The sequence below is a fragment of the Pelophylax lessonae genome (assembly GCF_965119305.1).
Source record: "Pelophylax lessonae genome assembly, chromosome: 5".
Lineage (NCBI taxonomy): Eukaryota > Metazoa > Chordata > Amphibia > Anura > Ranidae > Pelophylax > Pelophylax lessonae.
In genome coordinates this window covers 465,607,252-465,634,814 of record NC_138772.1, presented here as the reverse complement: position 1 = coordinate 465,634,814, position 27,563 = coordinate 465,607,252, and the positions used below count along the sequence as shown (strand labels likewise).

Below are 27,563 nucleotides of genomic sequence, written 5' to 3'. Positions count from 1 at the left end.
TATAGGTTACAATAGTAATGTGCCAATTGAAGCAGTACAGGTAGAAGCTGCTGCTAGGTCCATGGCCCTGAGCTCTGGCCCTGCATCACAAATCCTTAGCAGTGGAGGTGACATCTTGCCAATGAAAGAATTCATCATAGGAAGCAGGCTGAGCTTTCCAGGAACAGTACAATTTAATTTGTATGCTGGGGAGTCCAGCTCAGCTATTGCAGCCCAAAGTAGGTGTACAAAGGCTCTGGCCTACTGCCACCCTGTAAATTGAACGTCTATTAGATCTAGCACTTTCACACATAATATTAAAGTTTTCTAGTGCTTAAGAGTACTATCTTGAGATAGGCATTGCCCCTATATTTTCCTCCAGAGTCCAGGGAAGTTTAGTTATGCCCTGGCAATCAATGATATAACCTGCAGCAAAGTATTTACTATGTGTACCCCTGGGAACAAAACTCTATCAGCTATAAGCCTAGAGACAGACATTCTGCCCACTGGCAAGGCCAACTGTTAATTTCCTTCCATCTCTTGCATCTCTTGCATCCCACAAACTGAATTTAATCTCAAACTGTAAAAATAGCAATGCAAAAGTATTGCAGAACTATTTTCTAATAGCCATAGATAACTTAAGGCTGTAATAGTTCTAATGTTATGTAGTGAACTGGGGTGATAAAAGACGCGATCTTCAAGTTAAACCTAATGTACTATAGACAATTAAAATGATACCTGAGTTGTTATTCACACATCTTTCCAAAGTATTCCTTCAAAGAGTCCATGACTCTGATCTACCAAGCTGACAGAGGTAACTATATAGTAACAATGACTACATAAACTAGTAACTTCACCCTTAGCCAATATATCAACAATGACAATGCAGCCAGAAAAAGCCCTACCTGTCACGTCCTTCTGCTGAACAATGATACCCATTACAGTATACGTTTTACTATTCAGACACACCACACATACAGACACATACAATTTGCTGTATCACAAATGTATACAAATACAACATTCCATAAAAGTAATTCTACAGGCTTTTAGTATATCAAGCCAAAATATTTTTTAATAAAGTAGACACAGTAGAGTAGGGTATGCTAAAACTGCTGCCGTTTTTATTTTTTTGGAAAGTATCCCATTGGGGAGATTACCCACAAACTTCCTGTCATGAAGACACAACAGGAAGTGATTAAGCTCCGGGGGCGGAGTGAAATGCCTTGGGAGGCATTGCCTGGTTGGAGTCCGGACTGAGGCTGTCACATACCTCCTCACAGGGTTTTGCTTTGATGTGAGACTTTTATGATTTCCTTTCCCTACTGGATGTTTTGAGCTGGGACGAGCTCTCTCTTTTCGTCAGTCCTAGCGGTTTGTCATGCATTAGGACCTGGTGAAGCCTTGAGCGGCACCTGTCATTTTTGTTGTGGGTCACAGGAAGTGAGAGGAAGTCTGGGTTCACACCTGAGTATAGCAGGAACTCGCATTCCTGCTCGTGTTTTTTATCAGTCGAATGGGCCGTCCTTCGCGTGAAAAACACACCAAACAAGCTTTAAAATCTTTTTTGGAATGCAGCGCGGGGGGTTTTGCACTGCACATTGTGTCGAAGTTGTAGCATGGTTGCTGTGTGATAAAAACGTGTGACATACGCGTGCCTGCTACCTGCGCTTGGAGTACCATTAACAATTAATGGCACTGCAAGTGTGATGCACGTTTGCAGCACATTTCAAAAACGCACAGCAAAACAAACGTTTTCTGTGCGCTTTATTGCACATTTCAGAATCTCTAAGTGTGAATGAAGCCTTAAGTGAGGAATAAAAAAGAGAGGGGATACACCTGCGCCAATGATTGACTAAAAATAAATATCATAAATGTGTACACCAAGTAAAATGTTAAATAAATAAAAGGAATGTATATAAAAACTATTAAAAAGTGAAGTAATACTGTATAATAAAAATATAAATTATATGATATATATGATATATATAAAGTGCAGCTGCAATAAACTCCTGCCCATCAAAAGACGGGTATGTGCATGTAAAAAGAAGAAGGAGGTATAATATCCTCCCACGTTTGCAATATATCCATAACCGATATTAAAGTGCTTATAAATGATAACACTTCAAATAATGTTGTGCAAACAACCAGGTAAGTGCAACCATACAAACATATGCAACAACCAGCAAATATAAAATAATCCAAATAAATTAACAAAAATATTGTCCACAATAAATCAAAGTGATATATGCACCATGCGTATGAAAAAAATATATAAATTAAACTTGAGTCCAAAATTCCCAATGTTATTATTCCAAAAGAGAACAAAGACAAAATAGGAAGCTGTGATAGAAGTGTTCATATAGGGTCACCACAGTGCTCAAAGGGGGGTTTGTCAGAAGGCTCACCGGACTTGATGGATCCCCTCTAGCCTTACAGTAGGGGGATCATTCAGGCTTAATATTAAGATGGAACCTCTCCCTCCAGAACTGAGATGCAGCTAGTCTTCGCACTGCTTCTGGTTATGGGGTCCCCTTTGATGCTCTCCGTGGTCAGTGAAGATAAGGAGTCTCATAGTGAAGTCCGTTTGGGAATATATACTTTATTCAAAAAAAATTGGTTGGTTTTATCTTCCATCTTGCTTCTTTATCAGACAAACTACCGTAAGGTTAGAGGGGATCCATCAAGTCTGGTGAACCTTCTGACAAACCCCCCCCTGAGCCCTGTGGTGACCCTATATGAACACTTCTATCACATCTTCCTATTTTGTCTTTGTTCTCTTTTGGAATAATAACATCGGAATTTTGGACTCAAGTTTAATTTATATATTTTTTTCATACGCATGGTGCATAGTGCATATATCATTTTTGTTAATTTATTTGGATTATTTTATATTTGCTGGTTGTTGCATATGTTTGAATGGTTGCACTTACCTGGTTGTTTGCACAACATTATTTGAAGTGTTATCATTTATAAGCACTTTAATATCGGTTATGGATATATTGCAAGCGCACTAAACGTGGGAGGATATTATACCTCCTTAAGTGAGGGAACTTCCCTTTTAAGCAGTTTCTACTAGAACAGGTTTCCCCTCAATTCCTGTTCTGGTGACAACCATAAAATGTAAAATTTCCCATAACCTTGTATTCAAGCTGGGAGTAGGAATCTCTTTGGGGGAACACAAATACCAATAAAAACCTGACAAGGGTTTAAACACTTTTGTCTATTGACTCTGGCTGCATGCTCACGGAATTACTATGATCATACATTGCTATATTACTCGGGAAACTTGAAACAAAAGTGCACATACGTTGTGGGGGTCTCATTCTCCCATTATATATTTTATTAGGGGTGTAAAGGGTGGCAGACCCAAGCAACACTGATACAAAGATCTCTGACAGATAGACGAATGGGATGGAATAGGAAGCTTTGACCTAGAGGGCAAACACAACTAACTAACTCTTTAATACTAGGGACAGATTTGGATGGGCTAAAGAACGTGTACCATGCACTGATTGGTGTGCATGGTAAAAGGACATGGTTTATTGCAACTAGGCATGAGCTTTTACTTGATCTGAACCTACGCCTGCATGAACCTGGAAGAAAGTTGTCAGTTCAGGGCCTATCATTTGTGAGTAGGGGATTCCCCACCCCACACGTACATAAAAGTGTGTGGATCCTCGAGACATCATTGACCTAATATGGCCACATTAGGTCAATATCACTGACCTAATATGGCTATGTGGCCATATTAGATCAGTGCCGTTGACTTAATATGGCCATGGGTCAGCTGAGGGTGTGAGGAATCCCCACCTGCATCTGATTGGCCCAGCACTGACAGCTTCCTACATGGCTTGGACCAAACCCAAACTCATTCCTAATTGTGACACACCATTTTCTACCTTCCAACATCAGCTTTCTTTACTAGTTTCGTCCTTCAGTAACATAACATCCCAGAGCCGTGAAGGAGTTTGGCACAGGAAGACTTCCCTATACATCAGGTTTAAAAAAATGTGGCAGGTATCTATACCCAGGAGCAGCTGTTATTGACTGTGGGTTCTACTCTGGACCATCTCTAAATGGTGAAGTATCTCCTTAAAGCGCCACTGGCCCAATACATCTTATTAGTACTAGCTCAGGCCTCCATTGCCAATAAGTGATTCAGTCGGACAGTATCCATCCACAAATGAAGTTCCTGTCCAAATACACTTTGTGGTTGATTTACTAAACACAAATAGACTGTGCACTTTGCAAAGTGCAGTTGCTCCAGAGCTTAGTAAATGAGGTAAAGCTTTACTTTGCAAAGAATACCCAATCACATGAAGGGATAATTAAAGAAAACAGCATTTTTGCTTGCACGTGATTAGATGATGGAAGCAGAGCTTCTGCTCATTACTAAGCTCTGGAGCGACTGTTTTTGCAAAGTGCATAGTCTATTTGCCTTTAGTAAATCAACCGTTTTATGAGCAGCTAGCTTAATCATTGTTCAGCCTATAAATTCCGTGGGTACTAGATACACAGTAAATAAGGCCATGTATTCATTAAAACATCAGTTAAACCCCAAAACAGCCCCTTGCAATAAGTTTGACAGTTACCCTTTATCTCTGCTAGAACTTGCATTGCGCAGGGCGGTATGGAAAGTCATTTGCGGTGTTTAGATTTTGCTTCCCTACAGGTAGTGTAAACTGCAGGTAATATTACAGTAGCAGGCTACAGATTTGAATGACTTTTGTGTACACACCATATCTATAACAGATAAGCCAGCAGTAACCTTGAAAAGGTGTGCACCTGTAACTTTACAATCCAGACTTGACAGGTAAAGAAGGTGCAGAGCAAGAATCATTCACACCTTTCTGCATAGCCCATGCTAACTCACATGGATGATACAACACAGACCCTGACTGTTTTTTTCTTTTTCTTTTTTTGTAGCTAAAGTTCTGCATATACAGCAAGTTCTCGGGCTCTTTAACACATCATAGTCCACTGTACATATCACTGCTTGCTAGACACTAAAGAGTCAAATCCCTGAGTGGTATTTTCTTTACTTAAAGTGTTTGTAACCCCTTATATACACAGTAAAGTGACTAGCCCCAGGTGTTATGCAGAGAGGAAACAAATCCTCCTACATATGTTGTACCTGTTTATCTGCAACGTTCTCTTCTCTACATGGACTCAAAGTCCAGATTTTATACAGCTTATCTGAGTTTTCAGAAAGTAGGGGGCGTAGAGCTGAACTTAAGTTGGGTACACACTATAAGAAAATCGGAAGAAAAATTCTGTACTGGGCACCATCATTCAATTTTTATATAGTGTGTATTATGCACCTTTTTTTACAATCGATTCAGACTTTGCAAATGAAAATTTACGAAGCTACAAACTCCCAATTTTTTCCCGTACATGAACAGAGCAAACAATTTTCATTTAATGTGTACTGTTTTTATATGGTTTTTAAAAATCAGATATGAAAGACTGCGCATGATCAGTCACCATAAACCACAAAAAAAAAGCCTTTGTCGTTTCAGAATTTTCGTACGTTATTTCCTCCCTGGGTTCTGATTTGCCGTGAAACAACGAGGAAAGTGGACGATCGTTCGCCTGATTTTCTCATAGAGTGCACCCAGCTTTACACTCTGCAGAACTCAGTGAGGAGAGCTCAGAAAGCTGATTGGAAGGAAAGGGATACACCCTTCTTCACACAGCACACAGGAACAATGCTGAGGCTGTCAATCACAGACTGTGTGCTGGAGGTCTCACCTCTGTCATCTTTTTACTTCTTGGTGTCAGGGAATCTTGTCAGAAGTGACTTGGGCAAATTGCAGAGGAACCAGGCAGCAGACAGAAATGACACTCAGTGCTTTGGACAAAGACAAGTCCACCATATGGAGGGATATGCTTTGTTCATGATTGATGTCTGAGTTTTACAGCCACTTCAATTGCTGTGGTAGTATTTCCCAGCTTTACCTGCTCCACCTCAAAGTCTAGTTCCTTCTTTTGCCACATGGGGAGTCTCACTAACCAAGCTGCAAACTTTCCAGCATAAAACCAAAACATAATTTGACAACAGGGATGGCAAGAAGACCCTCTCATATTACTCAGGAACACCTACACACCATGCATTCAAGACAGGACAGTGTCAAAGTAAATGGGATCACAGATTATACTGGCAGGAATCCCTGAGAGATGTGTAATTACAGTGGACCATTCAGCTCTCTAGTGTCTACTAATAATCAAATTATCAGATTTGTATGGACTGACCCTTTAAGGTAGTGCAAGGGGCAATAACTGTAAGTCATGTGCCTCTAACTGATGGTATTAGAAACCATTCCTTTTAATTTGATATAGTAAGATCAGTGAAATCTGATTTGCTGCTATAGGTTAATGCTATTTGCAATGTATTTTTCACTGCCTTATCATGCGAGCCTGCTAGGGGTGTATAACAATAGTTTAATGAACAGTATATAGTAGTTCACAGCAGCCTATCAGAGAATAGCTTTCAGTAGACATCTAATTGCTTACCACAGGGTACAGAACATCAGGTCATCAATGCCCCACTGCAGGGGCAGATTCTGCTTCCCCACATTATGGTGGTAGACTGTCCTTCAGCCCTTGTTCACACTGAGGGCAGGTTTGAGACTTCAAAACCTGATTTCAGTGCGAGTTCGGGGGTGATTTGACAGACATCAGTGCGGGTTCATGCACAGATGTCTATTAAAACCGCCCCCAAAGTTGCCGAAAGTAATGCAGGAACTACTTTTGGAAATCGGTGCAGTGCTGCAAAGTCGGAGTCAGCAATAGGCTCCGATTTGGCATGTGATTTGACATGTCATATTGGCTCAATGTGAACAGGGGCTCAGAGTCATCAAATCCTGTGCAGGACTTTAGACCCTGCTTTGGTCTTGATGACGTTGGGACCCTAGACCACTGGAGCATGGGGGAGAAGAAGATGCTGGGACCAGTCTAGCTGCAAGAATAAGTAAAGGATTGGGTACGTAAATCTTCTTTTTTTTTTTTGTTTTCCTAAACCAAAATGAGTAATTAACTTTCAGTTATTCCCTCTTCAGTTGCCTGGAGTTTGGCTTTAAAGCTGAACCCCCCACAAGCAAACAGTTTACTACACTGCTGAAATTTATAGACGGTCTTGCAATTCATGCATCCCTGCATCACAGCATAGGCAAGATGGTGACTGCACTGTTATTTACTACAATTAAAGATATCCTGTCTTTCTTTATACTCATGAGATGTGTTCTACGTAACCTGTCCATGTTGATAGTCCACGTTGAACCTGTACAAATTTTTTCTAAAGCCTCGTACAGACACACTGATCGTTGGCCGTGAATTTTCGGCCAACATCCGATCGGCCGATTGTCGGCTTGTTAGTATGACGCTTCCGACAACCGACTGCGATTTTCGGCCGAACAAAATCTGGTGTGCATGATATAAAATTTTTGTTGGCCGTCAACAGAATGGCCGATTGTTCTTCAGTCAGTACAGATTTTGGCACACAAAAATGTGATGAGCAAGACTGGGCATGCTCAGAGAAGAAAAAACACACGAAAAGTAAACCAGAACATGACATCACTTCTGAAGTCGGTTTTTGTTGGCCGATAAAATTTGTGTGCAGTCTAGAGCACATTTCAACCAACACAACAACACTGGACAAAAGACGGCCGATCGGTCGGCCAACAATCGGTGCATGTATACGAGGCTTAAATAAAGTCTTTACCTGATTAAAAAAAAAAAAAAGAACACCCTGTCACATCTTTACCAAAGTAAAGGTAAGTGTTCTGTATCTTTTTTACAGGTATGTGCTTGCTTGAGAGTTTTTAATCATGTGGCAGGGTCTCTTTAAACTCAGAATGGTCAGCAATGGGCTGTGAGTGGACAATGAAGTGGAGACGGCACACTAATAAGGTCATCACTCTGTTCTTTTCTCCAGTCAGTATGTTAAAACAGTATATGTAAATCTATAGAGCTCTGACTGGTCCAGAGTGCTGTCCCTTCTCCTATTCTGAGTGCTGCAGTGCAGTGGATTGCAGAAGACTGATATAAATTATGATAATTACGCTAGTTTTATGTAAAAGTTCATAACTGGGTGAAATGTTCTTTTTCAAATCTACCTGGAGCTTAGCAGTAAATAATGATCTTTATTTGTGTAGATTTAGTACATCCTAAACACCTAAATATCATATGCAGAACGTCAGCACTACCATCATTACAATTTCCTGACCATTACAATCTCAAGAAAGGTCAATAATCCATAATATTCCCATTGCCTGCTAATATAACTGACCTGATCTGTCGTCGGAATCCTCAAACTCCACGTTGAAGGCATGGCCATTATTTATGATGAGTTTGGCAGTTGATGGATCATACTTAATGCTCAAAGGATGAAGTGAATGATCATATTTGGCTTCACTTGTGACAATGTTAATGGGGGACTGGGTTTCACCCTGAGCGATAGGGAATGATTGATGCCAAGTGTCGGGTCCTACGACCAAAAAAAAGAAGAAGAAAAAGTAAATTACGATGGTGTTATTTCATGTTTAGATCTTCTAACCCGTCATTCTTTCTTAGTGTACAAACCAAACAAGGCACGTAACAGCAGATTTATAATATAAACTCATATTTGTATCATAATACTTTATATAGATTTATTTTATACAATATACGTAGAAATAGTCCTCTGTCTATCAGCATGGGAATGTACTATAAAAGCTGACAAGGTTTCTCAAGGTCAAAATTTAATGAAAACGCTAGCATGTTGCAATAGGATTCAAAGTTTAATCAGTACCTTTTTAGTTAATATGGTATTTGCAAAAGTTTACACCAGAAAGTCCACACTATTATTAACTCATTCAAAGGACATTGCTGCATGGGAACACAAATCCTTAATGGGTAAGCCTTGTTCCAGTTTAATATTAAACGTGTTAATACCAATTAATGTTCCAAAATTGGTCAGAATAATGCTGATCTTTTTAATAAATATTTTTATTTATAAAATAATGTGTAATTATGCTTCTTATGAGATGTCAAGGTCAAACATGATGAAACATTGTAATTTGTTTCTTTCTTTATTTTAATAGTGATTTATATATTTAGAAAACACGGAAAAACACTCTACGTGAAAGAATAATATTTTCCACTTATTACTCTAATATAGGGAAGTAATGAGAAATTCTGTCCAATGTCTTGTGATTTGTAGTAGGACAAATTACCAGTCTAAGTGTCACATAAACTGATCTTTATATTGAAAGATTTCCAGATGCAATTAGTTTAATTTCTTATTGCTGCCGCTGCAGTCCAGAGGGGGACTCTACAAGTTAATGAAAAGGCAATCCAGCGTAATGAATAAAACAGGGCACTCAATTTCTGGCAAGGAGGCTGACTGAGAAACTGATACTACTATCATTTTTGTCCCATACTGAAGGTACAACATTCAAAAATAGAGCCCCAAGTGATCTCTCCAGGAATCACCAATGCTCCAGGACCATATATCATAACAGAGTAGTTCTTTAGTTTATGCATATTTAAATAAGTGACAGTGACATCAGTTAACAAACCAAGACCATTTCAGAAGAGCTTCCAAGTGGGTGGCATGGAAAGGGGGGGGGGGGGGCACCTGTTGCCATCACTCACCATTGTCAGGACCATATCCCCAAGCGTGTGCCATGATCAGAGGCTCTCTGCTGCTCCTGCTGGTCAAGTCCTTCTTCTGGATGCCAGTGAGTCAGTGTCAGCCACCAGGCTTCTTCTTGCGGGCTTTTATAGGGTCCCACCAGCTCCATCTCACGCACACCATAGCAGGTGGGTTTGGCTCTCAGAGATCAGCCTGTTTAAGGGCGGAGAGAACAAAAAATAACCCCTTCTTTTCCCTTAGGGTGAGGATGATGATGATGTTCTCTACTGACTGTCCCTTCCTCTGCACTCCTCCCATTTGTGATCTTTAACTTCTGTATACAGAGTACACATGCACGCCACACAAAGTCAGCCAGGCCATTCACGTGCACCCATAACAAACTGAGCTTCCTCCAGACCTGGCAAGTTTATCCTGTCAACAGTGACACATAAAACTACAAACGGCACAGCTAAATCACCAAGGATAATGCTTTCACCTTGCATACTGCAGTAAGGAAAGAAGACTATCAGCAACCAAAAACCAAAGCTTACACACAGGGTACTTACTATGCATTAGGTGGGGGGGATACAGATCCAGATTTAAATCTCCATTCAAGACATTATCCTGTAATTGCTACACTTGGTCCTTTGGTCTGATTCACCTTGACACTGTTCAGTCCTCCATGCATCTAGAGTTGACTACTGCAATGAGAGATGCAGAAATGCTTCTTCCCCTTGTCACAAGATAAAGTAGAATGTTCAAGGTCAAGTGTAGGTTTATCATGAATATGTCCCTTATAATTCAAAGTGGTCTCCTTGAACACTCAACCAATCTTGTTTGATCACCAAAACAAAAGCTGAAGTCATGGGTCACCTTGTGGGCTTCAAGAGCTACAGAAGTCTGTTAAAATTGAAGGACACTTGCAGGAACCCAAAGCATTCCATCCAAAGAAAAAAGGGGGTTGTAAGGTGTCCTAAGCACTGCATCCAATGAACAGAGGGGGGTAAAAGGTATCCTAAGCACTGCATCCAATGATCAGGGGGTAAATGTATCCTAAGCACTGCATCCAATGACCAGGGGGGTAAAGGTATCCTAAGGGTAAAGGTATCCTAAGGGTAAAGGTATCTTAAGCATTGCATCCAATGACCAGGGGGGTAAAGGTGTCCTAAGCATTGCATCCAGTGAGCAGGGGGGATAGCATCCCATCCAAATAAGAGGGGGTTATAAAGTATCCTAAGCACTGTATTCCAAAAAGCAGGGGGTTATCTTTTTTTCTTAAGCATTGCATCCAGTGAGCAAGGGTTATAAGGTATCCTATGCATTGCATCGAAAAAGCAGAGAGTTGTAAGACATCCTAGAAGCAACACAAATGCATGCTATAGACTGGCACTAGAATTAACCCAGCAATGGCATCTGACAGCTCATGTCTTCTCCACTGTGTAAACCTGCGCTCCTCCTCTCTGCATCCATCACACAGTAACTGCAAGAACGTGCAACATCGGATCACATTAGGATTGGGAAATCATTCAGACACTTGCATGAAATCATCATCCACAAGCAGCAAAAGAATTCACCCCCCTTGCCCCTATTCCACCCCCCCCCCCCCCAGCTTCTCCCATGCACCTACCTTGACTCCCTTAGCTTGGCATGATCCAAAAATAATCTGAAATCTCACGCATTGCCATAAATCATACATTGACCTTGCTGCTCTGAGACGTGGAACTGCGTTTGTGTGATCTGTTTTATTAATTAGGATGGGATTACATTCCATCGCTGGTCGTCTGCTGCCCCCTTGTGGGCAAATTGTAGCATAGCAGCCCCTGGGATGTCATTTGTATGGAGCTCAGCATCTACATCTACCGTCTACAGAGAGTCACTTCATGGGGGCCACGCTTTACACAGCCCATTAGTCTCAATAAGCTGTGATCACAGGTCCTGTGTATTCCATTAGACTGTTATAACAGAACGCTTTAATAAAATGAGACGGTCATTTTTTCTTCTTGTTATTTTTGTCACAATAGACTTAATTCATAATTATTATACAGGATTTATATAGCGCCAGCAGTTTGCGCAGCGTGTTATAAAATGAAAGCAGGTGGTACAACAGAGGTGGCTGTAGGCTTTGTATGGCCTTGGGCAAAACTTAAGCTGGCCATACACTAGCCGAAATATCGGGCAAACTCATTTTCGAAAAATCGTCCGTGAGAGCAGACGATCGTGCCATCATGTAATGACCGAATTTCGAACGATAAATCATTCAATGGACATAAATGAATTTGTTTTTCGTTCAGTTGGATACATATACCTAGGGCAAAGAGGTCGGCCAAGATACACATTGACCTTTCAATTTATCGCTCATTTATCGTTCGGTCGGCGGATTTTCAAAATTGTTCCTTCGATTTTTTCAGCTCTGGAAAGTTAAAAAACGATTTTCTATTTGTGCCCATTAACTGGACGAAAAATGAAGAATTGGACCAAATGACAGATTTTAGAACGATCTTTCGGCTAGTGTATGGACAGCATTAGACATGAGGCCCCACTAACGCCCATAAAGGGAAAATAATTAAAGTGATAAAAACTATCTGTATAAATTGCATGTAATAGGAGCCTAAATAAAAAAAATACATTTACTTACCATCTGTCTGTCTGTCCGTCGGCTGCGCAGCAGGCCTTCCCAGATTGAGGTCCCCATGCAGTGGATGGAAGGAGTGACATGTGTCACTCCTCATTGGCTGGTGGGCAGAGCTCCAGAAGTCTTAGGCTGGCCGTACATGTTCAATTCTCTTGTACAATTTTCCTTTAGATTTACCAAAAACCATATAATACGAAGTAAAAACGAAAACAACTTTCAATTGTATCAATTTGGCAGGCCCTTGCACTACATAGTTTAACCACTTACCGCAAAGTGACGTAGGGGTACGTCGGCAAAATTTGCGGTGTTATACCGGGGTGATGCCTCTAGCTAGAGGCACCATCCCGGTACTGTGGTTTAGAGCCGACGGTCGGCTTTCCGTCTGTAACGACCGATGCGGCTTGAGAGCCGCTCAATCGTTACCCGGGTGAGCAGGAGGGGACACCCCCCCCTCCCGCCGCCTTCTGTGACTTTGCCCGGGTCTCCCGTCCCACCGGGAGACCCGAGCACCCAGCTGGCGTGTCTGCTAGCTGGATGGAGTCCCAATCTAAGCCAGAAGCGGCTTCGATCGGGTCTCCGATGACGTAACCCGGAGGCGGCGTCCATGACGTCACTTCCGGGTTACTGTGCTGCAAAAGGCGTCAAATTTAAAAAAATGACTGTATCCAAAATGCAGTTTTCTGCGTTTTGCATACATGAAAGTGTAGTGGAGGGGTCTAGGGTCTTTTAGACCCTCGATCCCTACATAAAGAGTACCTGTCACTGCATATTGGTGTCACAAGGGATGTTTACATTGCTTGTGACAGCAATAAAAGTGATCAGATTTTTTTATTTTTTTTAAAAAACCTGTAATAAAGTTAAAAATAAATAAATAAATAGGAAAAGATAAAAAATTTAGCCACCCCCGTCACCGCACAAAAGAAAATGTATATGGAAGTCGAGCCGCGAATGAAATCACTGTTCAAACCACACATGTGAGGTATCGCCGCGATCGCCAGAGTGTGAGCAATAATTTTAAAAAAAGAGCTACACTCTAACTCTAAACTGGTAACCGTTAAAAAATTTTAAAGCGTCGCCTATTGAGATTTCTATTGACCGTAGTTTGTCGCCATTCCACGGGTGTGCGCAATTTTAAACCGTAACATGTTGGGTATATTTACTCGGCGTGACATCATATTTCACAATACACAAAAAAAATGGGCTAACTTTACTGTTTAGTATTTTTTAAATGCAGTGAAATGTGATTTTTTGTAATTTTTCCAAAAAAAAATGGCGTTTTAAAGACCGCTGCGCAAATACCGCGTGACAAAAAATATTGCAATGACCGACATTTTATTCTCCAGACTCTTTGCTAAAAAAATTTGTAAACAAAAAGTGTCCGAAATAGGGCTGGGCCTTAAGTGGTTAAGGTAAATCTAAAAGAAAATTGTTCAGGAAAATTGAACATGTATTGCCAGTCTTAGGCTACATGAGAGGTGAGTGTGACAGGGATCTTAACTAGGGTTGCCACCTGTCCACGATTTCCCTGGACAGTCCAGGTTTTAAATCTTGTGTCCGGGTTTCAGTCCACCTATAACCCAGACACAATATTCAGGCAGGAATGTGGCTCAGAACAAGGCCTTACAGTAGGGTGAGGGGGGACTTTGCACTCGGCATTACTATTCTCTTTGGGGTGCCCAAAGGTGCCCCAGGTCTGTTACAATCCTACAATCTATGCTAAAAACAATTTGCTGTGTCCCGCTAAGTGTTCGGGTTGACTTGAAGAAAAAGTGGCAAGCCTACTCTTAATGCTGCCTACACACAGCCGCGTTAGGGTGTCCCTGTCACCTCTAAAATAAAGTCACGCTGCAAATCAGCTGTTCAGCCGCTGTGAGACCCACTTAAGTGAGGCAGCCCTCCTAATGCTTAGTGAGCACAGCATCGTCTCCTGTCCCTCAAAACTGGGGTTATAAGTCAGGTAAATTAGGCTGTGAGTGCGAGGCCTCTTTAATCACTTAACGGCCGCCCGCCACAGTTTTACTGCGGCAGGTCGGCTCTGTCCCGCAAAATGACGTTGCTTCGTGGGACCGCGAGTTGGAGAGCACAAGCCCATTCGCTAAAGGGGAAGCCGATCAGTGGGTCCAGCAGTCGCGATGGCCGCCGGGCGCCCGCAATCACTCCCCATGGAGAGAGAACGGCTGTCTGGCATTGTAAACACGGTAGATTGCTGTTCTGTCAGTTATGAACACAGGGATCCTCTGTTCCTCTTATTTAGGAGCACAGGTCTCTGTGTTCATGCAGAAAGCCCACCCCCCCACAGTTAGAAAGCCCCCCTAGGGACACATTTAACCCTTTGATTGCCGGTGGTGTTAACCCCCTTCCCTGCCAGTGTCATTAGTACAGTAACTGTGCATATTTTTAGCACTGATTACTGTAGTAATGTCACTGGTCCCCCCAAAAGTGTCACAAAATGTCAGTTAGGTGTCCGATCTGTCCGCCGCAATGTCGCAGTCCCACTAAAAATCGCTGATCGCCGCCATTACTAGTAAATAAATAAATAAAAATGACATACATCTTTTCCCTAGTTGTAGACGCGATAACTTTTGCACAATCCAATCAATATACACTTATTGGGATTTTTTTAACCAAAAATCTGTAGCAGAACATAAATTGGCCTAAAAGGATGAAAAAAAATGAGATTTTTAAATTGTTTTTATTGGGAATGTTATACAGTGCCTTGCGAAAGTATTCGGCCCCCTTGAACTTTGCGACCTTTTGCCACAATTCAGGCTTCAAACATAAAGATATAAAACTGTAATTTTTTGTGAAGAATCAACAACAAGTGGGACACCATCATGAAGTGGAACGAAATTTATTGGATATTTCAAACGTTGTTAACAAATAAAAAACTGAAAAATTGGGCGTGCAAAATTATTCAGCCCCTTTACTTTCAGTGCAGCAAACTCTCTCCAGAAGTGCAGTGAGGATCTCTGAATGATCCAATGTTGACCTAAATGACTAATGATGATAAATAGAATCCACCTGTGTGTAATCAAGTCTCCGTATAAATGCACCTGCACTGTGATAGTCTCAGAGGTCCGTTTAAAGCGCAGAGAGCATCATGAAGAACAAGGAACACACCAGGCAGGTCCGAGATACTGTTGTGGAGAAGTTTAAAGCCGCATCTGGATACAAAAAGATTTCCCAAGCTTTAAACATCCCAAGGAGCACTGTGCAAGTGATAATATTGAAATGGAAGGAGTATCAGACCACTGCAAATCTATGAAGACCTGGCCGTCCCTCTAAACTTTCAGCTCATACAAGGAGAAGACTGAGCAGAGATGCAGCGAAGAGGCCCATGATCACTCTGGATGAACTGCAGAGATCTACAGCTGAGGTGGGAGACTCTGTCCATAGGACAACAATCAGTCGTATACTGCACAAATCTGGCCTTTATGGAAGAGTGGCAAGAAGAAAGCCATTTCTTAAAGATATCCAGAAAAAGTGTCGTTTAAAGTTTGCCACAAGCCACCTGGGAGACACACCAAACATGTGGAAGAAGGTGCTCTGGTCAGATGAAACCAAAATCAAACTTTTTGGCAACAATGCAAAACGTTATATTTGGCGTAAAAGCAACACAGCTCATCACACTGAACACAGCATCCCCACTGTCAAACATGGTGGTGGCAGCATCATGGTTTGGGCCTGCATTTCTTCAGCAGGGACAGAGAAGATGGTTAAAATTGATGGGAAGATGGATGGAGCCAAATACAGGACCATTCTGGAAGAAAACCTGATGGAGTCTGCAAAAGACCTGAGACTGAGAAGGAGATTTGTCTTAAAACAAGACAATGATCCAAAACATAAAGCAAAATCTACAATGGAATGGTTCACAAATAAACATATCCAGGTGTTAGAATGGCCAAGTCAAAGTCCAGACCTGAATCCAATCGAGAATCTGTGGAAAGTACTGAAAACTGCTGTTCACAAACGCTCTCCATCCAACCTCACTGAGCTCGAGCTGTTTTGCAAGGAGGAATGGGCAAAAATTTCAGTCTCTCGATGTGCAAAACTGATAGAGACATACCCCAAGTGACTTACAGCTGTAATCGCAGCAAAAAGTGGCACTACAAAGTATTAACTTAAGGGGGCTGAATAGTTTTGCACGACAATTTTTCAGTTTTTTATTTGTTAAAAAAGTTTGAAATATCCAATAAATTTAGTTTCACTTCATTATTGTGTCCCATTTGTTGTTGATTCTTCACAAAAAATTACAGTTTTATATCTTTATGTTTGAAGCCTGAAATGTGGCAAAAGTTCGAAAAGTTTAAGGGGGCCACATACTTTCGCAAAGCACTTTATAGCGTATTGTAAAAAATATTGTTTTTTTTTTCCACGTTGTCACTCTTTTTTGTGTTTATAGCGCAAAAGAAAGCTCTATGTGTAGGAAAAAAAGGACATCAATGTTATTTGGGTACAGTTTTACACGATCACGTAGTTGTCAGTTAAAATAACGCAGTGCCGTATCGCAAAAAATGGCCTGGTCATTGAGGGGGTAAATACTTCTGGTCCAGAAGTGGTTACTTAGGCCTAATCTGGCTCTGAGGTACAATACAATTCAATACAAGAGAAATCAGAGGGCCCTGCTCAATAGAGCTTACAATCTAAAAGGAAGGGTCAAGTGATAGAAAAGTAATACCTGCGTGGGAATGAACAGATGGAAAAAGTAAAAGTTCAGTTGTAAGGAAAATATAGGAGAGGCTTCTCTAAGGCCTCAGGTACACTAGGCTCTTCTAAACGCTTTCCTCCTGAAATTAAAAAGCAGCTTTAGAAACACTTCTAAAGCAGTGTTTGCCAAACATGTTTGGACATATTTAGGGGCGTCAACCTTTAGGGCATGCATTCATTTCATTGGCCAAAATACTACTTTATTCTGGCCGTTAAAATGAATAAACGCTCAAGCACTATAAATGCCTAGTGTTTAGATGCGTTTACATGCATTTAGGCGCATTGGGTGTTATTTTTGCCCAAACGTTCCTCTCCTCATCATGATTTTGGTACGTTTCACTTTCTGCCTATAAATTATTCTAAGAGCCAATGTTTGCATGGACATTTAGGGGCAGAAAAAAAAAGTCAAACACCTTTAAAATGGGCATTTGACAGCCGCAGGTGCACGAGGCCTAAGACCTGATGTACACTAAAGCTGCTAAACTAAAGTTAAGGAGTAGTTGGGCATTTTTTCAGCAGCCCCTGAACTCTCCTCAATGTTATCTCAGGCTCCTTTTACATGAGGCGGATCCGTTTTGACGGACTCTGCTTGCTCGCTAATCCCCGCTAGGCAGGCGGATGACTGGTTCGTCTTCACTCACTGTGCAGAGACAGACCTGTCAGAGTCCTGCTCTCCTCTTTGGAGAGATAGGATGAAAATGAACAGCCTGTCCATTTTCTTCCGATCCCATCCCATCCGACCCGCTGGACAGACCCAACATATCGCCATACACCTGTTTTCAGCAGATCTTGTCAGATCGGATGCCAAGCAGGGGTCAGCAGACACATGTCTGCTGACATCTGCCTCCCCTTAGAGGACAATTGGTGGCCTGTTTGGGTCCTCCCGAACAAAGGACAGGCGGACCCAATCGGTCTGATCGTGTGAAAGGGGCCTTATGTGTACATTTAGTGGTTTATAGTAGTTTAGAGGCAGTTGAGGTTAGAGGCATTTTTTTGAAAGCAGAAAAATCATGGTCAGGACCAGGGCTTTTTCTCAGCGGGAACGCGGGGGAACGCAGTTCCGGCACCTCCAGCACTGACTGTATGTAATAGCAAGGGGTGCTGGGGTTCACTACAGGGTCTGTTGATGCTGGCTGCTAGGGGGTTTATTCAGGCTGGAGGGGGTCTTTTTTTGCAGGGGGATCTATTGTTGCTGAGAAGGTCTGTTGTTGCTGTTGGGGGACCTACTGTTGCTGGGGGTGTTTCTTATATTGCTGGAGGAGATCTGCTGTTGAGGGAGGGATCTATTGATGCTGTCTGTGGGAGATCTGTTGTTGCTGCTGGGATTCTATTGTTGCTAGGGGGGAAATTTTGTTGGGGGTGGTCCATTGTTGTTAGGGGAATCTATTGTTGCTCACGGGGGCTATATTGTTACTGGCTGCTGGGGATCTATTTTACTGCTTTTCTTGGTATTACCATATTCCATACAAATTACTTAACACTGCAAAATGATTCTTGGCTCTGTATTCTCTAAAAGGGCAGTACTTGGAGGTGAGTTAGGTGTGGAACCAATGAATAGGGCTCGGAGGTGGGTAGGGGGCAGAGAAAAGGGGTCACTCGGAAAGGGGGAGTTCCTGCTCCTATTCTCTGAGAAAAAAAGCCTTGGTCAGGACTGTAGTTTACCGGCATCTCAAACGCCAAATGCTTGCAAACGCGATAAACTGCGTTTATTTTCATTCATAAGCGTTTTTAAAGGGGAAAACATTTCTGATAATTTTTGAACATATAAAAATGTTGAGAAAACACAAATTTCACCGCCATCTGTTGTCTGCATCAATGGATGAGTCCAGTAGCAATGAACTCTGGTCCTCTCACGCAGTTTTCTACGTCTTTGGAGCCTCGGCAACATCAGGAGTATTTCCTCACACATGCTCATGATGGGATCCATAGTGAAAACACAAAAAATAAGACAACTATCTACAAGCACGCTGCTCTCTCTGCTGCTGCTCTTGCTTTTCTTACAGAATGGCTGAAGTAGTTAATCATTACTTGTTTTTCATGCATTGTGGGCATTTCGGAGGGTGTCCTGGGGTTATCTTTCAATACAGCTTCTAACCTCAAACGCTCAAAACTGCTGCTAAACTCACAAAAACGTGGTATGTAAAAACTGTAAAACGGATGTTTTTCACTGTTGGTTTCCAGCTGTCAAGTTTCCAGCATTCAGAAAAGGTTTTCAACTGCCCTGTGTACATGAGCCCTAAAGAGGAGGATGGCACAGCATTCCTGTTCACAGCAGTGCGATTTGGGCCATTGATCTATATGGCTCAAATCACAGCGAATCCACACCAAAATCCTGCAGGACCCTTTTTTTCAGCCGTAGCAGAATCAGATTGCATGGGTGTTTACACCTATGCGATCCGATTCTGCAAATCGTACTGTGTTTTGCGAACTTATTTCAGGGTGTCGTTAACTTAACATACACACCTGCAGTGGTTCACATGAATGGGGTGCAATTTTGATGCGCTGCGGAATCCGCAAAGAATTGGTTTTGAGTTTGCAGGGCACAAGTGTGAACTGGCACTCAGGGATGGCCTAAAAGTGGACAGAGTAGGAGATAGACAGATTGGGGTATAGAGTTCCAGTGGATGGGAGAGGCTCGGGTGAAGTCCTAGAGATGAGCATGAAAAGAGGTGACAAGAGAGCTAGAGAGCAGGAGGTCTTGGGAGGAGTCTTTGGAGGTGTAAATGAAAAGGTTTGGTTTTTATTTTTTGGACCAGGTTGGTGATGGAGTTTTAACATTAAACCTAAAGCCTGGTACACTATCAGTTTTTTTTTTTCGTTCAACACAGCGAGCCGAATTAAAAAAAACAGGAGTTCGGGAGGAGCCGCTGTACTAACTATCCGATGTTAGTATAGCAATCTCCCCACTGAGCTATTGTGTTCTGACAAGTGGAATGCCGTTTGGCCGGCTTCTGTCTGACAGGCTGATGTACACATGGGTGGAATGTTGGCCGTTTTCCGTTGAACCTGCCAATTCTGGGTAATTTTTGGCCCCATGTGTAACAGGATAGTAGAACTATGGCAAAACTTTTCTTTTTACTTTTGGATAGAGTGGGGAGAGATTAGAACTCCTGTCAGTTTCCGTTGCTCTCTGTGCCCCCGTTAAGGAGATCCACCCTCTCTAGTTGTACTGTTTACCATTATCATTGAAAGTAAAACGAAATGAAAGAAAATCTCAGATTTTGGGTTATCCCCAGAAAAGTAATTGAGGGGAAATCTTCCAAAGGGGACACATACTAGTGACCTGTAGGGATGATCGAACGGTTCGGGTCCACCATCGGTTCGGCCCGAACATTGGGTGTTCGAGGTTCGGCCGAATTTAGAACTTTTTGCCCAAAAAGTTCGGAATTCGGCAACCAGAACCGCCCAAAATGCAATGCTTCAGGAAATGGGCTTTAAAAGCCCGTGATTGGACCAGAACCATTAGCAAAAGCCAATTGGGGGGGCAGAAGAATGCTAGGAATGTGATTGGAGTGACTAGGGGGTCCCTAGACCAATCATTAGTGAATACGCCCCCCAGTATATAAGATCGCCCCCGCCATATTCCCAGCATTGTTATACTGGACATGGAAGAGAGTGGAAGCAGTTCTGTTAATTTTACTTTAAAAGTGTCATTTAGCTATTTTTAGTGTGAGGAAAGGGATATCTAGTGTAGTTAGAGTGCTCCTTTACACTTAAGTTAGCTTCAAAAATTTAGTTTCTGTAGGGAAAGTGTTAAGTGTAAGTGGACCGTAGTGTAGTGTAGGGTTAACTGACAGTGACTGCTATGGCAGGGTGACAAAACCCTTCCATAGCAGGGTGACCGCTATAGAGAAATGATCATTTCTCTGCTTCGGGACAGGAATATGGCTTCTCACCAGCAAGCATTTTTTAATGCTGCAGGGGCTGCCACTGCCAGTGCTTTTTTGAGGACATGTTTGATGTCAGACATGACATCTGAATATGTGTATAGGGGGTATATATAGACATATATGTCTGAATATATACCCCTAGACATATATAGGTGTGATAGTAGCAGAAATAAATGCTTGCGCTAATGAAATCATTTACAGTAATATATTTCTGCTACTATCACACCTATATATGTCTAGGGGTATATATTCAGACATATATGCCTATATATACCCCCTATACACATGTTCAGATGTTTTGCCTGCCTCAAAAGAACCCCAAAAAATGCCAAAAAAACGCTAGTGTCAAAAAAAAAAATGCCCAGGTGTGTTTTTGCTGGCATTTTTTGGGGGGTTTTGGAGGCAGGCAAAACATCAGAACTTGTGCACAGTACCACTATACACAAGTTCAGATGTTTTGCCTGCCTCAAAAGAACCCCAAAAAATGCCAAAAAAAACGCTAGCGTCAAAAAAAAAATGCCCAGGTGTGTTTTTGCTGGCATTTTTTGGGGGGTTTTGGAGGCAGGCAAAACATCAGAACTTGTGCACAGTACCACTATACACAAGTTCAGATGTTTTTCCTGACTGCAAAGAACCCAAAAAAATGCCTGCTATTAAACCGGCAAGGTGTTACAGCAGAGAAGCCATATTCCTGTGCTTAAAGTTTTCTAATACAAACGATCTTTTTTTTTATGGTTCTGGACATGCTACAGAGCTGAAACTTCACAGGTACACCTTTTAGACCCCCCAGACACAAAATCACACAAAAAAAAGTTCTTAAAAATTGTCATTTTTGATAAAAAAGCCAATTATTGAAAAATTAAAAAAAAAAAAAAAAAAGAGATTTTTTGATTTTTACTTTGGATTTAGTATCTGGGGGGTCTAAAAAGTGTACATGTGAAGTTTCAGCTCTGTAGCATGTCCAGAACCCCCCAAAAATTAGCATTTTCTTATAATTTTTATTAGAACAGGAATACGGCTTCTCTACGGCGCTTTTTCTTGCATTTATCGGGCATTTTTGGAGGCAGGCATGACTTTTTTTGGATTTAGTGTCTGGGGGGTCTAAAAAGTGTACCTGTGAAGTTTCAGCTCTGTAGCATGTCCAGAACCAGAAAAAAAGATAATTTTTCAGTAGAGCAGGGATGGTGGGACCCCTCTTTTACACTTATATGATCTTTTTTTGGGGTTCTGGACATGCTACAGAGCTGAAACTTCACAGGTACACCTTTTAGACCCCCCAGACACAAAATCACACAAAAAAAGTTCTTAAAAATTGTCATTTTTGATAAAAAAGCCAATTATTGAAAAATTAAAAAAAAAAAAAAAAAAAAAAAAAAAAAAAGAGATTTTTTGATTTTTACTTTGGATTTAGTATCTGGGGGGTCTAAAAGGTGTGCATGTGAAGTTTCAGGTCTGTAGCATGTCCAGAACCAGAAAAAAAAAGATTGTTTGTATTAGAAAACTTTAAGCACAGGAATATGGCTTCTCTGCTGTAACACCTTGCCGGTTTAATAGCAGGCATTTTTTTGGGTTCTTTGCAGTCAGGAAAAACATCTGAACTTGTGTATAGTGGTACTGTGCACAAGTTCTGATGTTTTGCCTGCCTCCAAAATCCCCAAAAAATGCCAGCAAAAACACACCTGGGCATTTTTTTTTTGACGCTAGCGTTTTTTTTGGCATTTTTTGGGGTTCTTTTGAGGCAGGCAAAACATCTGAACATGTGTATAGGGTGTATATATAGGCATATATGTCTGAATATATACCCCGAGACATATATAGGTGTGATAGTAGCAGAAATATATTACTGTAAATGATTTCATTAGCGCAAGCATTTATTTCTGCTACTATCACACCTATATATGTCTAGGGGTATATATTCAGACATATATGTCTATATATCCCCCCTATACACATGTTCAGATATTTTGCCTGCCTCAAAAGAACCCCAAAAAATGCCAAAAAAAAACGCTAGCGTCAAAAAAAAAAATGCCCAGGTGTGTTTTTGCTGGCATTTTTTGGGGAATTTTGGAGGCAGGCAAAACATCAGAACTTGTGCACAGTACTACTATACACAAGTTCAGATGTTTTTCCTGACTGCAAAGAACCCAAAAAAATGCCTGCTATTAAACCGGCAAGGTGTTACAGCAGAGAAGCCATATTCCTGTGCTTAAAGTTTTCTAATACAAACGATCTTTTTTTTCTGGTTCTGGACATGCTACAGACCTGAAACTTCACATGCACACCTTTTAGACCCCCCAGATACTAAATCCAAAGTAAAAATCAAAAAATCTCTTTTTTTTTTTTTTTTTTTTTTTAATTTTTCAATAATTGGCTTTTTTATCAAAAATGACAATTTTTAAGAACTTTTTTTGTGTGATTTTGTGTCTGGGGGGTCTAAAAGGTGTACCTGTGAAGTTTCAGCTCTGTAGCATGTCCAGAACCCCAAAAAAAGATCATATAAGTGTAAAAGAGGGGTCCCACCATCCCTGCTCTACTGAAAAATTATCTTTTTTTCTGGTTCTGGACATGCTACAGAGCTGAAACTTCACAGGTACACTTTTTAGACCCCCCAGACACTAAATCCAAAAAAAGTCATGCCTGCCTCCAAAAATGCCCGATAAATGCAAGAAAAAGCGCCGTAGAGAAGCCGTATTCCTGTTCTAATAAAAATTATAAGAAAATGCTAATTTTTGGGGGGTTCTGGACATGCTACAGACCTGAAACTTCACATGCACACCTTTTAGACCCCCCAGATACTAAATCCAAAGTAAAAATCAAAAAATCTCTTTTTTTTTTTTTTTTTTTAATTTTTCAATAATTGGCTTTTTTATCAAAAATGACAATTTTTAAGAACTTTTTTTGTGTGATTTTGTGTCTGGGGGGTCTAAAAGGTGTACCTGTGAAGTTTCAGCTCTGTAGCATGTCCAGAACCAGAAAAAAAGATCATATAGGTGTTAAAGTTAAAGGAGGCTCCCGAACCACATCCCTGTTCTACTGAAAAATTATCTTTTTTTTTTTCATGGTTCTGGACATGCTACAGAGCTGAAACTTCACATGCACACCTTTTAGACCCCCCAGATACTAAATCCAAAGTAAAAATCAAAAAAATCTCTTTTTTTTTTTTTTTTAATTTTTCAATAATTGGCTTTTTTATCAAAAATGACAATTTTTAAGAACTTTTTTTTGTGTGATTAATAGTCCCTGGGGCATGACCCAGAACCCTAGGCACTTTTTAGGGGCATTTATTGGGTTTTAGGGCTTAAAAATGGTGTTTTTTGATTACAGAAGTTCGGGTCCCATTGATTTCAATGGGGTTCTGAAATCCGAACCGAACTTTCGTGAAGTTCGGGTGTTCTGGTCGAACCGAACTTTTCAAAAGTTCGATCATCCCTAGTGACCTGGGGGTCCTCAAGGAATTCCCCTAATTTGTAGGGAATTCATTTCACTTCCTGTTTAACTATGGGACAGGAAGTGAAGGGAAATCTCCCAAAATGGGGCACAGATAGTGAAAAAAATGACAGGGGCTAAAATCCTCCCTTACTCTTTCCAAAACGAAAAAAAAAAAAATGCCTAAAGTTCTACTTTAAGGCTTTGCTCACAGTGGCTATTGAAAACAGGTGGCTGATGTTAAAGCGGTAGAATACTCTTTAAAAAAAAAACCCTGCAAGACAAAGGCATAATGAGCTAGTATGCATCGCATACTAGCTCATTATGAAATACTTACCTTAAAACGAAGTCCCAACACGGACCCCCAGACACCGCATGCGCGCGGGGTTTTAACTTTCAGGCAACTTCCTGGGAAGGAACTCTGAAGGTCCAGCGGACCTTCAGAGCGCATGCGCTGCTAGCGCCAGCGGCTGCATGCAGTGCAAATATCTCCTAAACCGTGCAGGTTTAGGAGATATTAATTGTACCTACAGGTAAGCCTTATTATAGGCTTACCTGTAGGTAAAAGTCACAAAAAATCGGTATACTACCGCTTTAAGAGCCATACATGTGACCAGACTGGAGTGCCCTGCGAATAGGTAAGTATAAGCATCTTCTTTCTACATGGTGGTAAGAATAGGAGTTAGTATAATGGTATTATTAATGATAATGACAGTTTTTTGGTGGTTTTGGAATGGGGTCTGTAATAAGTTATAGTATATTATATATAAGAGTATAAGTATAAGAGACATAAAAATTGCTCCAGTTGTAAAGAAGAGCACTCTCCAAAACCTCACCATTATGGTCAAATGCCCGTTGGTTCTGGAACACTAGCTCTGGTCCTGATGAAAACAAAGCTTGCCCCTTCCAACGTTCATACTGGTTGATGAGGCAGTCCACCATAATAATAGGCCAACATGGATTTGGATAAGCAGGAGGAGGTGGCAAGCTCTGACACTACTTGTCTCTTCCATCTGTTCTCAATCGCAGGGGGAAAAGATGCTAAACAAGATGGCGGAGTAGAGTGGAGCGTAAGAATGCAATGTATGGGTGTAATACCAAATGCATTCGATTGTTTAAAGTTTTTCCACAGAGGAACCCCCTAAAATTTCCAGGCATCAGGAAAGCCTGGCAAAAAATAATTAAATCTACAGCTAGTGGTACATTTTAGATACACGTTTATAAAAAATAAAATAATAAAAAATGTTGCATACTTAATATATTTGACACCGGGAGAAGACGATGACACTCCTCTCCTCCCCTAGATTAGGGGAAGGGCCCCTTTACCATGGTGATCAATGGAAGAAGGACCGCTTGGATTGGTAGTCAGTGGAAGAAAGGTTATCTTACCTTAGTAGTTATTGTAAAAAAATGGCTCCTTACAATGGATGTCAGTTTAGTGCCCCTTTACATGGATGGACAGTGGTAAGAATGCCCCCTTACAGACCATTCAAATAATAATTTGTGCCAATGGATACTTACCTTAGATACGAGAGGAGAGGCTCCACTGGTCTCATGCTTGTGAATCTGCCAAGTGACATTGGTGCAAGAACCATGCCAAAACCATCAGGAGTGAGATGCATTAGCCCTTGCTCACAGTTTAAGGAAACCGTAGCAACTTCTGGAGGAACCCCAGGGATCTATGGAACCCTGGTTATGAAAGGCTTGTTTAAAGGTTCAAAAGTGTTAACAACGCTATTCATAGTTACAGGGGTGATGTTTTGAAATATTTTTTAACACTTCTATCCTTTAAAGTCAAGGAAGCTGCTATCTTAGCCTCTGTTTGATCTGCGGTTGCAATAGTGCTGCACATGTGATCAACTATGACTCCAGCCATTTGATGGCTTGCCAGTTCAGTTTGTAGGCAGGTGCAGAATACTTTCTCCATTGCAAGTGGCCCTTTTCTGCAGCGGCACTGCAGTTGGAGTGGAAGTCAAGAGGAACACTGTTAAGCCTCACTCTAAACCCTTAATAAAAATGTAAAATTGAAAAAAAAAAGAGGAACACAGTTCCTCTATGTTTTCCTGGGTCACTATAGAAGCATCGAATTGGATGCTGCTGCTTCAAGTGACTTTGGCAGCCATCTTGGGTCATGCAGAGCCTGTTTAAGGTCCTGGCTCCCAGGTTTGACACGCATTTGCGAGTTGGTAGAGTAGGAACAGGTACCCCACCTGGTAGGGACAATACTAGCTACAGGGAAAGCTTCCTGATGATCCTGATCCTGAAGGAAAGCGTAGGGCTCACAACTTCTCTGGACAACTGCCTTTTGGACACAAGAGGGCCAGTAGGGTTGCTACCTCATCCCTTTAATCCAGGACACATATTAATTAGGCCCCTTTCACACATACGATCCGTTCAGTTCCTCAGTTCAGTCACGTCAAAATGTATCAGTTTTTCATCAGTTTTTTCATCCATTTTTTATCCGTTTTTCGTCCTTTTTTTCAGTTTTTCGTCTTTTTTCATCCATTTTTCAGCCTTTTTCATCCTTTTTTCATCCTTTTTCATCCGTTTTCAATCCATTTTTCATCCATTTTTTTTACATCCACTACCAATGCAAAAACGGATGAAAAACGGACCGTTTGTCCGTTTACATCCATTTTTTGTCCGATCATTTTTTTTTTTTTTGACGGATGAAAAATAGGGCATTCATCCGTTCAAAAGAAAAAAATGGACATTGACGGAAGCGGATGAAAACGGATGTTAACAGATGATCATCCGTTGTCATCCGTTTTTACATAGAGATGCACTGATGTCCGTTTTTCATCCGTCAACGGATGGATAAAAAATGGACAAACGGACCGTATGTGTGAAAGGGGCCAAACACAGGTTCTGAGGCTGATATAATGCATATAAGGCACCAAGTGAGTTTAATTACCACCTTAATCAGCCACGGAATCTGTGTATTTAATGTGTGTCCTGGTTTTAAGGGATGAGGTGGCAACCCTAAAGGCCAGGCTGCATTCTTCCACCCACTACAGGCACTGACAGTTTGGTTATGCTCTGCTCTCTACATACTGTTGGAACTGTGAGAGTCCCAGGTTGGGCTGACTTCCCACCTGGTTTGTTGTGAACTGTTTCTGCATATTTCAATACAAGTTCTGTCATTGCACTGGCACTAAGTGTGTTATTCCATTGCACCGCTCTGCATCTCACCTACAAGTTGACAGCACAAGCAACTGTGACAGTTATTATTCACGGCTTGCCTTAAATGTAACTGTTTTTGGAAACATTTAAATCATTGTTTTTTTTTTTTTTTCCAATTTAACATAATATA

At 41.2% G+C, this 27,563-nt stretch overlaps 1 protein-coding gene across 1 annotated transcript in view; it reads right to left on the bottom strand.

Annotated features, from left to right (window-relative positions):
* Positions 1-27,563, bottom strand: part of LOC309555641 (uncharacterized protein) — a 124,707-nt gene that overhangs the window by 49,359 nt on the left and 47,785 nt on the right. The window contains exons 8-10 of the mRNA XM_082257677.1: positions 9,981-10,099; positions 9,616-9,708; positions 8,270-8,467 (exon numbers count right to left, since the gene is read on the bottom strand). Coding sequence (XP_082113803.1) covers positions 8,270-8,467; positions 9,616-9,708; positions 9,981-10,099 — 410 coding nt within the window. The remainder of the gene's footprint in view (positions 1-8,269; positions 8,468-9,615; positions 9,709-9,980; positions 10,100-27,563) is intronic.